This window comes from Schistocerca piceifrons, chromosome 8, assembly GCF_021461385.2.
Source record: "Schistocerca piceifrons isolate TAMUIC-IGC-003096 chromosome 8, iqSchPice1.1, whole genome shotgun sequence".
Taxonomy (NCBI): Eukaryota; Metazoa; Arthropoda; class Insecta; order Orthoptera; family Acrididae; genus Schistocerca; species Schistocerca piceifrons.
In genome coordinates, this window is record NC_060145.1 from 399,277,596 (window position 1) to 399,291,408 (window position 13,813).

General features: G+C 40.7%; 1 protein-coding gene across 1 annotated transcript in view; it reads left to right on the forward strand.

The window, feature by feature from the left end:
• Positions 1-12,407, forward strand: part of LOC124711339 (rab-like protein 3) — a 51,711-nt gene extending 39,304 nt beyond the window's left edge. The window contains exons 5-6 of the mRNA XM_047241375.1: positions 5,454-5,627; positions 12,269-12,407. Of these exons, the coding sequence (XP_047097331.1) occupies positions 5,454-5,624 (171 nt within the window). The 3' untranslated portion in view covers positions 5,625-5,627; positions 12,269-12,407. The remainder of the gene's footprint in view (positions 1-5,453; positions 5,628-12,268) is intronic.
• Positions 12,408-13,813: the final 1,406 nt, after the last annotated feature.

The following is a 13,813-nucleotide window of genomic DNA, read 5'->3' on the forward strand; positions in this document are numbered from 1 at the left end:
GTGGATATTTTCGCATTCAGTATCCAGCGTGGTAGCCAATCCGTAGGGGGGGGGGATCATCATAAACCCTCTTGGTTGTAGCCCCCTGTCAACACATGGAAACACAGGGATCGCGCTAGTGATGCTTCAGCTGCAAACTTCCCAAGTATGCCAAGAAGTAGATGCCAGTCTGCCTGGGGCTTCAGGACTCCTGTCAATGGCCATTGTGCCAGATGGCCTTTGCTCTAGGTGGGGGGGTGACCTAGTGGAGAGCCTCTGATAAGAGTGGGTGGCATCAGGGCAGATGATCCGCAATGAAGCGGATGAAGTTGTCTGACGCTGGTGGTTGAATGGTGACAGCAGTCTCTAAGTGAGGAAAAGGCCAATACAATGCTGACAGACATGACCCAAAATCATTCCCTTCTTTGGCTACACCGTGCGAGGAACAGAGGGCTAAAGATCATTGACAGACATATTCTCCTCAATACTTAGTTTGTGCAAGGTCTGATGGGGAATCCTTTTTAATGACACAGCCTCTGCTTTTTGTAGAGAACTTAGGAGACCAGTTTGGGGAAGTGGCGGGAATGTCCAAAATGCAGAACTGTTCAGCATTGATAAAAACAGCATCCACTACCCAGTCTTGTTCGTTCCTTGCCTGTGACAAGATGGATGATGTCTCGGTTTCCATCACCCCCCCCCCCCCCCCCCCTACCCCCCCAATAAGAGTTTAACATGGGCCAGGGGATTATATTCCATAGAGATCTCCTCTTACAGTCTGATGACGAGTTGCACGCCTGTCTATAGCAACGAGGTGTTCACTTTCTCAAGTGTGTGTATACTGGGCCTAAGGACAACAGCATTGCTACTGGTGTCTTCATCTGGGCATTAAAGGTGATTTGTTGCCTGAAAAGATCAAGGTGGTTGTATACCGGTGTGACATTAAACCCTATGTGGTGCTTCAAATGTTGTAAATTTGGGCTTGTAGCCTCTCGTCGTAATGCCAGCTCCACATGTCAGGACTGTGAATGTCTGTCACACATGGACGTTTCTTGTGCTCCTCCTCCCATTTGTACCAACTGCGGAGAGCACTATTCCCCCTGTTCACTGGACTGCACCATTTATCAAACGTAAATGGAGTATATGACCCTGGACAGACTGACCTACACAGATGTCAAAAAGAAGTACGACTGTCTTAACACAATATGGATGACTAAGCTATGGCTATGACGATGTTGCCCATTATGAAAACAGCATCCCCATCAGCAATGCTTCTTAAAGTCGGCCGTCAAGGCCTGCGGACTATGGCTGCCCTGTTGATGTTTGGGGCTCTTCTCCTCCTGTTGCTCCCTTCCCACGTACTTTGGGAGCAAATGCCCCTTAGCCATCGGGGACATCAGTCCCCACCCCCCACCAGGACCCCGTCTCACAGCCGGAGAAACACCAATCTTCTCCAGCTGCTGTCACCAGGAAGAGGTCTCTAGGGACACTTATCTTCTGACGTTTCTGTGGCATGAAACAGGACACCAACCAGTGGCTGAAGGAGCCATAAGCTGCTGATCATATAGCTTTACGTTCATCATTGGTTACTTATACCAAATCATAAAAGCCCTCCCAGCCAGCAAAACCTAAGGAGAAGTGAGAGGAGAAAAAGTAGTAGCCCATAAAGAAAAAAAAACAGACCCCGTGTCCCCCACACCACCACTTCCGGCAGGCTCCATTCATGTGGTTGAGGGTGGAGATCCTAGTGTCCTTCAAAAATCTAGATCATCCCGGAGCTTCAGAATCAATGGACACAACCACCACAAGCACTCATCTGGTGGCAGCAGGTGACCCTGTGGCATAAACTGCCTCCTCGGCCCCTTCATGCCATCCCAATACACTGAAAGTGTAATCCTCTAGTGGAATTGCGGTGGTTTTTTCCACCACCTAGCTGAGATATGACAACTCTCAAACACTTTGCCTGCTTTCTGCATTGCATTTCAGTGAATTTAGATTCCAGCAGTGTGGAACCCTGCCCTTCCCAGCTGTTGGGATATTGCAGGAACCATACTGACTATGACAGGGTGTCAGGTGGAGTATGTATATATGTCCTTGATTCTGTATATAGTGAATCTGTGCCTCTACAGACAACTTTGGAGGCTGTGACTGTCAGGGTAAGGACAACACAGGATCTTACTGTCTTCAATGTCTATTTTCCCCCTGATGCTGAAGTACCTGAAAATGTATTGACTGCAGTGGTGTCTCCACTCCCCCCACCTTTCCCAATTCTGGGCAATTTCAATCCCCATAACCCATCGTGGGGTGGAACCATGAGCACTGGCTGTGGCAGAGATGTCGAAAATCATCTGACAGAACTCAGTCTTTGTCTTTTAAATACTGGAGCTCCCACAGTGTGGCACATGGCACCTACTCGGCCATTGGTCTTTCAGTCCACAGCCCTGGCCTTCTACTGTCTATTCACTGGAGAGTTCATGAGGACCTGTTTGGTAATAAGCTCTTTCTGATCTTCCTGTCCCTACCCCATCATCACTCTTAGCAAGGCTGAACTAGGTTGCTTTCATCTCTGCAGCTACAATTGGAATATTGTAAGTTCTAATGTGGTGCTACAGAAGAATGCTGAAGATTAGATGGGTAGATCACATAACTAATGAGGAGGTACTGAACAGAATTGGGGAGAAGAGGAGTTTCTGGCACAACTTGCAAAGAAGAAGGGACCGGTTGGTAGGACATGTTCTGAGGCATCAGGGGATCACAAATTTAGCATTGGAGGACAGCGTGGAGAGTAAAAATCGTAGAGGGAGACCAAGAGATGAATACACTAAGCAGATTCAGAAGGATGTAGGTTGCAGTAAGTACTGGGAGATGAAGAAGCTTGCACAGGATAGGGTAGCATGGAGAGCTGCATCAGACCAGTCTCAGGACTGAAGACCACAACAACAACAACAACAACAAGAAGTTCTAATACAGTCCTGCCTTGATTATGGGAGTCTGGCTTACGGTTTGGCATCGTCCTCAGCATTGCGGATACTGGGCCCACTACACCACTTTGGGGTCTGGTTTGCGACAAAGGAGCTTTCTGAACTACTCGTGGAGGCTGGGGTCCGTACATTGTGAATCGGGCCCTAACATCTGCTTGTTAATTGTGCCACACATGTCCATAGAGCATTATCACCTCCTCTTCCCAACCAGGGTAATCCATCTCCCGCAAGGGCTTCTTGGCGAGTTCCATGGTTCGGAAATAGTCCACAATGATGTCTTGATGGTAGATGGTCATGTTAGTTTCACTTATGCTCATGCTGGGCATATTGAACAGCACTCTCAGCCAGATACCTACAGTGTTTTCACTGCAGAGTTGGTACCCATCCTTTGAGCTCTTGAACGTATCTGCTCCTGCACCGGTGAGTCCTTCCTCATCTGTAATGACTCCTTAAGCAGCCTACAAGGTCTCGACCAGTGCCTCCCTCACCATCCTTTGGTAATGACTATCCAGGAGTCTGTTTATGCCTTTGAACACTGTGGATGTTCAGTGGCCTTCATCTGGACCCCGGTACATATCGGAATTCCGGGAAATGAACTTACTGAGAGGCTGGCCAAACAGGCTACAAGTAAAATATACTCTGCAGATCAGCACACTGAATACTGATCTACAATCAGTTTTACACTGTAAAGTTTTTGGGATCTGGAATACCAAATGGCACGCCCTAACTACACCGAATAAATTACGTGCTATAAAGGAGACAATGAATGTGTGGAGATCATTCATGTGAGCCACTCGTAGGGACTCCCTTTTCCTTTGCTGGCTCTACATTGGCCATACTTGGTTGAGTCACAATCATCTCCTCCATCGTGAGGACCCAACACAGTGTCAATGCGGTACTTGATTGACGGTAGTCCACATCTAGCTGCCTTGGGGTGGACTCTTAACCTTTCTGGCACACTTCCTATTGTGTTAGGTGACAGTGCCTTAACAGCTGATCTAGTTTTAAGTTTTATCCGAGAGAGGGTTTTTTTATCCCTGAATCTAAGGGTGAGCACCTGGCCGTATCTCCCAGACCGTCACCCTACCTGCATTTTTTATTCTTCCTCGTTCGTTATGGTGCTGTTTGTTTGACTTGATGTTTGTCTTTTCATTATCTATGTTTCTCTTGCATTGTGTTTTTTGGCTGGAGATTGTAGTGTGTTGCAGCGTGGTTGTAGTGTGTTGCAGAGTGGGTGGCTCATTTTTTTTATTCTTGTGATTAGTCAACCAAGGCCATCTGATAAGTAGTTTCAACACCATCTACCTTTTTTCCTTTGAGTTAATGTTTTCAGTTTTGGCTTGCTACTGTTGTTTTCTTCTTCGGTGTGGTTACACACACAGTTTTAGGCATTTTGTCCCAACCATGGATTTCAGGTAATAGGATTCTTTTGGGGTATGGTTTTAATCCGAGACTTATGTGACGAAGGAGAAAGGAACTGGTAACCATGCAGTTTAGTCCCTCTAATCTACAAACCAACCAATCAATTCACATTGCTGTAGCCAGTTTGTAAATGCTCAGTATAGTATATCACTGTACAAAGGTGTGAGTCCCAGTACATATAATTATTTCTGGTGGCATGGTAAAATGCCATTGATTTGGTCTGTATCAAGTGTTTTTTTTTTTTTTTTTTTTTTTTTTAACCAACCTTCTTTGCAATTAAAATGTTCTTTTCTGCATAATGAGATGGTTCATGGACACAGCATGTTTGACATCTAACTTAGAAAAAAATATCGGCTGTTATCTAGTCACTAGTAGCATCAGTGCAAAGAGGAACACATATTTTAAATTCAGGGAGGCAATGAAACATGAGGAAAGTGAGTAGCTATGTATAATATGAAATTGCTCTATGGCTAGGAGGTACAGTGTAAATTGTTCATTCTTGCTTAATAATTCAGCTGCAATATTTTTGCTAAACTGTGTATACATGTCTATGTACTTTTTATGAAGGGGATTTGTTAATTTCGGTAGGAGGACGTCTGCCAAAAAGGTTATGCACTAGTTGATAGAGAATACTATTATAAATTGCGTAACGCTTTTTGATGAAGAGCAGTTCTCAAGGAATTTGTTCTAATTTTCTTTCTCAGTTGGTAGGTTGAAATAGGGGAGGACTTGGATACGCTTCACTTCAACCTTGGATATGCTTCACTTCAACCTTCTTTCCTTTCAAAACCCCTCCACCTCAATCGAACATCAGTAAAGAATGATTACACTGTCATTACCATCTCTCCTCATACTTTTATAGGTAGTGTTATAATTTACTGTGATGATTTTTATTCATTTACTTTGGCTTTCCACTTAGCAGACAGTTGTTTCCGTTGCTGTGAGTGTTTGCAAATTATTGACAGGATTTCTCTGTTTTTAAAGTGATTTTGTCTCAGTTTTACGATATGTTACTTGTAACTGAATATTGTTAGACTTTTCTGAGGCATTAATGAGGGTTTTACTCTCTTGCAGGACTGCCTTCAAACAAGATCTCTCGCAGCTGGTTCCAGCTCAGCTGTGAAACTAAGTCGTTTCTTTGACAAAGTCATAGAACGGAGGTACCATACTCAACGTGAATTTCCTGATCTCCGCAGGCCTGTTTTGCCAACATCATTGAGCTCAAAATACTACATTTCAGATTAAGAAGTACGTAATTTTCTGATATATAACTCTTTTGAACATTATTTGAAGGAATTATAAGCTCAAATGTGCTTGGAAGGAGCAGAAATTGTTTCTTCAAGACTATCCTACTATTTGTCGCTGAATAATTATTCATCTGAGTTTTGTATCTTTCTGCTTGTATTTCAGTTTTCAGAGATTGTGTAAATAAATAATTGCCCTTCATTTTTTACCTTTGTAGAAACAACCAGAGTTTGTGTTATACCCATGTCATGGATTTAGCATTATTTCCCTATTTTATCAGTTACACTGAAGAAATGTCAGTTACACTGAAGAAATATAAAAACACACACACACACACACACACACACACACACACACACACACACACACACACACACACACACACGTGGAGAACAGGAGGGAGGGGAGAATGTGTGGATAGGTGAGTTGCGTATAGATGGATGGTAGACAGATACAGCTGACACTTACTGGATTTGTATATGACAGACCTCTGGCTCCCAAACTGGGGCCATTCGATGTTGTTAGTCTGATTCATAAACTTTGTATGTGTTTCGGTGACAACCTTCAAGTGGAATGGTGAAACATTGCGTGTTACAGAGAATGGAGGCTCTTTCCATAACTTCTCAGACTGCAAGAATATAGAAATCTCAAAATCCACTTTTTAGTTGAGGAGCATATTGAGATGGTGAATAACATATAGTTAGATGAACGATGCGGGACAACTGGGAAAAACCCGGGAATTTTTTCATCTGGGAGAAACTCGGGAATTTTTCAGAATTATGGGAATTTTTCATTGTTTTAGTTTTCAGTTAAATTTTTGTGATTTTGACTGGTAAGAATTGATACTCTAGCAAAGAATGTTACTTATCCTGCTGCTGGAGAATAACTGCAGCAATAAAACAAATGAGAGAAAAAGAAAATAAAACTTTGGTTGCAAAGGAAATGCGCCATTTACAACAACAAAACACCGTGTGTGCACAAGGGTCTGCAAACAGTAAAGACTATATAATACTTTGTAACAATAGAGTGCTTTCTATGAGCGTGAAGTCACAGCTGTTTCCACTAGGTTTGTTTGACCAGTTGCCAGCAAGCTCATGCAAATGCACAGTTGGCTTGTGTATGGGCAGTACCTTCTCATGCTTTCGGCTACTTGAAGTGTGGCTGTTAGCTGTATCTGCAATAGCAGCAAGCAGACAGATGCTAACGAGAGAAATTTTTCTCACGCTTTCCTAGCTGCCAGATATGTGCATGCACAGAGCTGTCAGAGTTGAAGTGGGGAGGGGGCATAGTCTCCATGTGACCTGTGTTTGCATTAAGTGATTTTGCTATTTCCTCTTCGTTTACAGGTCCCATGTCAAATGAAACAAAAGGGATTTCTATGGCTGGGAGCTATCGAGTGAATTAAAATGCATTCACATAATTATGGAAGGCAAAAGATTATTATTAGTTTGTTTTCCGATTTTATTTTGTTTCCAAGCTTTTAGCAGTCAAGCATTAATCGCCTTGTAGAACAATGAAATTATTTTTGTAAGTTTGATAAAGAAATTTGGCTTTATTAATCTTTTCCTCTGAGGCAATCAATTTATTTGAAATGAAGGGTTTCATTCCACAGTGTTGGCTAGTTCCAATTGTTCACTGAATTGCACATTTTCATCTTCTGCCATGTATGGCATTATGCGATAATAAAGAACCAAACATGAGATAGTACAGTACTGGTACCCCAAGAAAATTTACATCCCAAAAACCACACTGAAAAGCTTGTATCAGGTGGGACCTACTTCAGTGTAAATCTGGACAAACTATTGTGCACTTCAAGCTGAACTATGCATTTTAGTATGGTTTACAAATGTCCAATGCACTTGGAGTATCCTCTGATGTCCTGTTTCTTTTATGGCATAATGTAAGATCTCTCAAAGCTTTATATATACGAACATGTGAGCTTCCTACATCACTGCAGCTGTGCACGCGCAGTAATCCCTGTCTTCTGGTGCTCTCTGGCAACTGCTAAATTGAACATATTTCTAACAGTCTCGGGATAGTATTGCGAATGGTGGTTTGAAAAGTGTTACTTTCAAAGTAAATTTCCTTTTATGCAAGATGAATTATGTTACGTGTGGGAAAGTGGAGTGAATTTCTTTAATCACAGAATGTGTTATTCTCGTTTGAAACTGAACACTTTGAGGACCAGCCACTTAGAAGAATTTTGAGTCCAGAAGACCAGACATTTATCTCATTATTTTAAATTTACTGGCACATTTGTGTAATGTATGTTAAAGTATAACACACGCAAAAAAAGATCAATATTACGTGTGAAAGCTTAGCTTCTCTTGTAGCTTATTAATCTTCGAGACCAATATTATATGTGAAAGCTTAGCTTTCCTTGTAGCTACACTATATATATTAACCTAAACCATTAACTTTTCCTCTTTGTGTGTTCTCGCTACGTAACAGTGATCTTGCTACTTGCTGACTACACTACGTCGTTGGCTGTTGAGATCATGTGGCATGAGATAAGATTGGCTTACAACAGGTCATCGCAATCTCGATTTAAATGCTCCGGAAATTAAATTGCTGTGTCTGGTGCAATTCTAATTTATACTTTCGTAGTATGAAAATATGCAGTGAATGTGTTGCTGCACATCAAAGGTCTTCGCAAAACTTCTCTCCTTCTTCTTCTTTTTTTTTTCTTATTCTTCATTAAAGAGCTTTCCAAAACTTCTCTTCCCCATTTTTTTTATTTCTTTCTAAAGTGCCAAGAAGTTCTGCGTCACTGTATAAAACATTAACCATATAATGGATTGATAAGTTTTACACTCCTGAGGGAAAATCTGCGGAAAACCTACTGTCTCTTAGCATGGAAAAAGTGTATTTTCGCCCGGGAAAAAGTATCTTTTTTAACCAGGAAAAATCTAGGAATTTTTTTTCCATGTCCACATATACTCCCTGAAAAAGGGTTTTAGAAATACCTAGATTGAAGGCCATTATGAGGAAAACCACAGCACTTTTTTTTACCATTCAGTCCACCTATATTGCCAATTACTTTGTGTTATGGTATATCCACACAAAGATATATCAAATCCTGTGAGATATTTTTATTTTTTTTAAAAAAAAAAAAAAAAAAAAAAAAAAAAAAACTGGAACTGTAGGGTTGAAGGTATTTGTGATTGATACGAATCAGTGACACTTGAAGTAGAAGTATCTGTCATCTCCATTGTGGTATCTGTTTGGCAGTCATCCAACCTGAGACGAAAGTTAGCCTATTACATTGTCTGTTTCTATACGGTTTCAACAGGTGCTGATGTCTTACAAGAAATCCCTTGAGTACTACGTTGCAAGTTCAATCTTTAGTAAGGCTCATTTGAAAGTGATGTGTTAACAATTATGACAGAAAAAGTATTAGCTACTAGTGACTCACAACTCACGTCAGGAAGGCGAGAGAAAACGAGTGTCCGGGAATTGCAGAGGTCAACTTTTTATGGGCTGTATGTATTACACTTCACAAAATTGACATTGTCGATCTTCAAGCTGTAGTTTCCTTACATCTACTTTCCCACTGTGTGATGTAAATATTCCATACTGCCTGTGCAAGGTCATGCACATTAGAAAGAATCATAGGGGGCAGAGCACCTCCAACTTCTTACAGCACAATAAAGAATTTTCTAGCCAATTTAGCATTCAGATTAAGAGTTAGAATACTTGTATATGAGTTTGTTATGGCATTGATATTATTTGATCTTGATACGGTTCTCTTGGTACCTATGGATCCTTTCATATGCTTTTCCTCTTCAAATCCCGATTGGCTGGATTTGAAAACAAATTCCTTACTGAATGATGGGCTAAGAGTATTTATCTCATCTACAAACTATTGGGCCGATTCTGCAGATTGCTGTGCATTATCAAGTTGACAATTTGTAATTTCATTGTGTTATGTCTTCCAATTTTATAGCACTGTTTGAAGTTATGCAACCATCTACTGCTTCCCTCAAAATGATTGTAATCTGTGTTGTGTGCAATTTGATGTGCCTAAAATTAGTAGGTCACTATCATGTTCATCTTGTAAATTATATCAAGCATCCTTGAAACACACAAAAACCAGTTTTTGTAACAAGTGTGCCTTGTCCTACTTGAATATCCGCCGTTCTTCTTGCATACAACACGTTCATATTGCTGCTGAGTTATTCAAAATCTGCTCCAAATTGTTTTTGTACTGTGCTGCAGCTGATCTTCCATGCATGTGATTATGTTTAGTACCTGCTCCATGGACGATTGTCCTTTTCTACTTTCACTGGAGACTGGATTTGTGACTCCCTGTCTGACAAAGATGGCACGACATCTGTTTCAATAACACTTTCACTTGTTAAGGACATATCATCATCATTGTACTCCTCATGCACATTGCCTGCACAGTCGAGCGTATATGACACTACACAGACCACTGCTTCATCTTGCAGAAATGTTAATATTTCATCTGCTATTTCTTTCTCACGCTGTGAAATTCCTTGGGTTCCTTTCTGACAAAATGTCAGCTTTGACAACGGTTATTGTAGATATAGTGCGATGTTTGCTTTGTTTATTGTTGCCATTTCTCTCCTTTGCAACAACACCACTAGCAGGGTAGGACTGGTGTGAGTTACTCGTTGGTTAAGCAATTGAACTATGCTCTGTACCCTCATGCTGTGCTCATAGTTGGATATCTCTAGTCTGCACCCCCCCCCCCCCCCCCACCCCCATCCTGCCCCCTCCCAGCCTACCATTACCATTGGCAGCCAATATTGTGGTTGCATCATGATAATATGTGGGGCATTGAATGTGTAAACGTTATTGGCCTTGAAACTTCCTGACAGATTAAAGCTGTGTGCCGGACCGAGACTCGAACTCGGGACCTTTGCCTTTTGCGGGCAAGTGGTCTACCAACTGAGCTACCCAAGCATGACTCACGCCCCGTCCTCACAGCTTTACTTCTGCCTGTACCTTGTCTTCTACCTTCCAAACTTTGCTGAAGCTCTCCTGCGAACCTTGCAGAACTAGCACTCCTGAAAGAAAAGATATTGTGGAGACATGGCTTAGCCACAGCCTTGGGGATGTTTCCAGAATGAGATTTTCACTCTGCAGCGGGGGTACCTTTGCCTTTCTCGGGCAAGTGCTCTACCAACTGAACTACCCAAGCACGACTCACGCCCCGTCCTCACAGCTTTACTTCTGCCAGTACCTTGTCTCCTACCTTCCAAACTTTACAGAAGCTCTCCTGCGAACCTTGCAGAACTAGCACTCCTGAAAGAAAATATATTGTGGAGACATGGCTTAGCCACAGCCTTGGGGATGTTTCCAGAATGAAATTTTCACTCTGCAGCGGGGGGACCGTTGCCTTTCTCGGGCAAGTGCTCTACCAACTGAGCTACCCAAGCACGACTCACGTCTCGTCCTCAGAGCTTTGTCATGTACCTGTGATACCTGTACCAGAGGTACCTAAGGTATTATCCTCTCCCATGGATCCTGTCTCCTCTGCAAAAAGTACAGGATCTGTCATTACTCATCCACTTTACTGCAAGTGGAATGTAAATGGTACATCGCAGGAGAGCTTCTGTAAAGTTTGGAAGGTAGGAGACGAGGTACTGGCAGAAGTAAAGCTGTGAGGACGGGGCAAGAGTCGTGCTTGGGTAGCTCAGTTGGTAGAGCACTCGCCCGCGAAGGCAAATGTCGCGAGTTAAAGTCTCGGTCGGGCACACAGTTTTAATCTATCAGGAAGTTTCATATCAGCGCACACTCCACTGCAGAGTGAAAATCTCATTATGTTATTGGCCTTTTCCGAATTCGGGCTCAAGAGGATCCTTGTTAGACCAAGATGCCATAGTTTACAGGCAAAATTAATGTAATTTAACAAAATTGACACTTATTTTCTACAGGAAACTGATTTTTCCTTATGACTGTGTCCACTTTTTCATTTTCAATGGCATTTGAAGTATCAGTTGTTATTTGTGGTCTTATTTTTATTTGTGATTTGACATTGCTTACATGATAATATTACGCCTAACTTTTAGGTATTGTGCCAACATTTTTTTAATTTTTGCATATTCTGATCTATAATTGTTGTCATTTGATAATGAACTCAGGCTTGATACAAGTTGTGACAAGAAAAGTTTGTTATCTTGGGTTGATCTACCCTGTAGGGCTTCATTGAATCTTACTGGCAAGGTCCTTTGACTTAGCTTTCTCACATTGTGTTGTGTGTACCTGTCTTGCTTGAAAAACTTGAAACACACTCCAAAATAAGTGGTTGCTGCAGAATTAGAAATTATCATTTGCAGTCAGAATATAGGTCAAGAAACTTAATGCCTCATTAGTTAATCATATCAGAAAGATCACACGACTCACCCTCTCTCTGAAACTAACTCAGGTTGGAGACATTCTCCAGTCTGAGATTGTTGACATCTTTGAACCTAGTATATATGATTTTTTATTTTTTATAAAATTAAGTTGTCAGCTGTCTCCAATAAACTACATCTATGCTATAGATAAGGAAGGAGCTTGTAATTCATGGAGGGTGTAATTTTTTTTTCTTTGCTGTATGGTATTGCTTTTTTCTCACTTTAATTGCCACCTGTATTTTGTCTTAAGTAACAATTATTTTTCTGCTTTATATATAGGATTTTAACAATTAATCATGCTGGTTTTCTGCCCAACTTGTGGGAACATACTTGGAGTGGAAGAAGGGATTTCATATTGCATGCGTATGGCATGCAGTACTTGCCCATATGTATACACGATAACAAAGAGAACCTCTTCTCGCACCTATCCTAGACTCAAGGAGGTTGATGATGTGCTTGGAGGTGCTGCAGCATGGGAAAATGTTGACTCGACAGAAGAGCGGTGTCCAAGATGTGCACATCCTCGTGCTTATTTTATGCAGATACAGACACGATCTGCAGATGAGCCTATGACAACGTTTTATAAATGCTGCAATCATCAGTGTGGTCACCGATGGCGAGAGTAGTTGTTTGAGGAAAACAAATGTTTAGACAGTGTCTTTGAGTAGTACAAAGATTTTTTAATGAGTGTGAGATGTTTAGTGTGTGTTTTACATGAATATTTTAATGCTTACGTATGAATGAGGATGTTCAAACTGAAATATTTCTGGAATTGATGCAGAAACGTAATAGCATTTTAACAATATTTTATGTGAATGCAAATATAACGGAAGGATTTGACTGGTGTTTCCTATTAGTTTTCTACTGACTATAATGGTTTTAAAACATTGTAGAGTCCCTGTTGAGAGTCTACAGCATCTGTGTACCTGAATAGGCTGCTGTTGCTAACTTGTTTGCTCTTCTGAAATGTATTTGTTTTTCCAGACAAGAGCAACAATATCATTGAGAGTACTTTTAACGTATCTTTTGTATGACCTATGAGTAATTACTAGGATTTCATCTTGTATTTAATGTTTTTAACCAGTGAATAGCATCATTCTGGACTTAATGTTGCAAGACAAATTCTCATTTAGTAAAGAGTTTACTTGAGCTTTTATGTTCATTTTTTAACTATTTGATTGCCTTTTTGTTCACTTGCCTCAGTCTTTGAAGTCGGGTATCGAGATCATATAGCTATAGCCGTATGCCAATTAAGCCATTATTTTACCATCAATTTCTTTCTCAGTGATGATCATACACTATAGGTTTGTTTATGTATTTATGGTGAAACTAAATTGTTTTTATATCTGAAGTTGTTTATGTTGATGTCAATTTAAATTGTTGTCATTTGTAGTTTTGTTATTCCACAATAAAATAATGTTTATGTGCTCATAAGCCGCAGAATGTTTATTCTAAAAAAATATCTTTCATTTTGTTATTTTTATTTATTGCTGGTACCTGAAATTATTGCTTTGTTGATTATTATAAATAGCAGCCAGCCTCTTTAAATGGCTTTTATTTTATAAATCATTCATGATGAGCCTATTTCGGCATATTGCTATCATCAGTGCTATGTAAATACATAAGTAAGTACTGGTCGTAATATAATGGTCTGGAACTATTATCAGGAAAAATATAATACATTGTTAGGTGGTTTTACTTTAGTGCCATGTCATTTTTTTAGAATTATCAGTTTCTCCTGAGATGTACACTGGAGACTTGTCTCCGAATTTAGTTAATTTTTATGTACGCTATTTTTCTCTTGAGAGTTTAGATGACATTGGA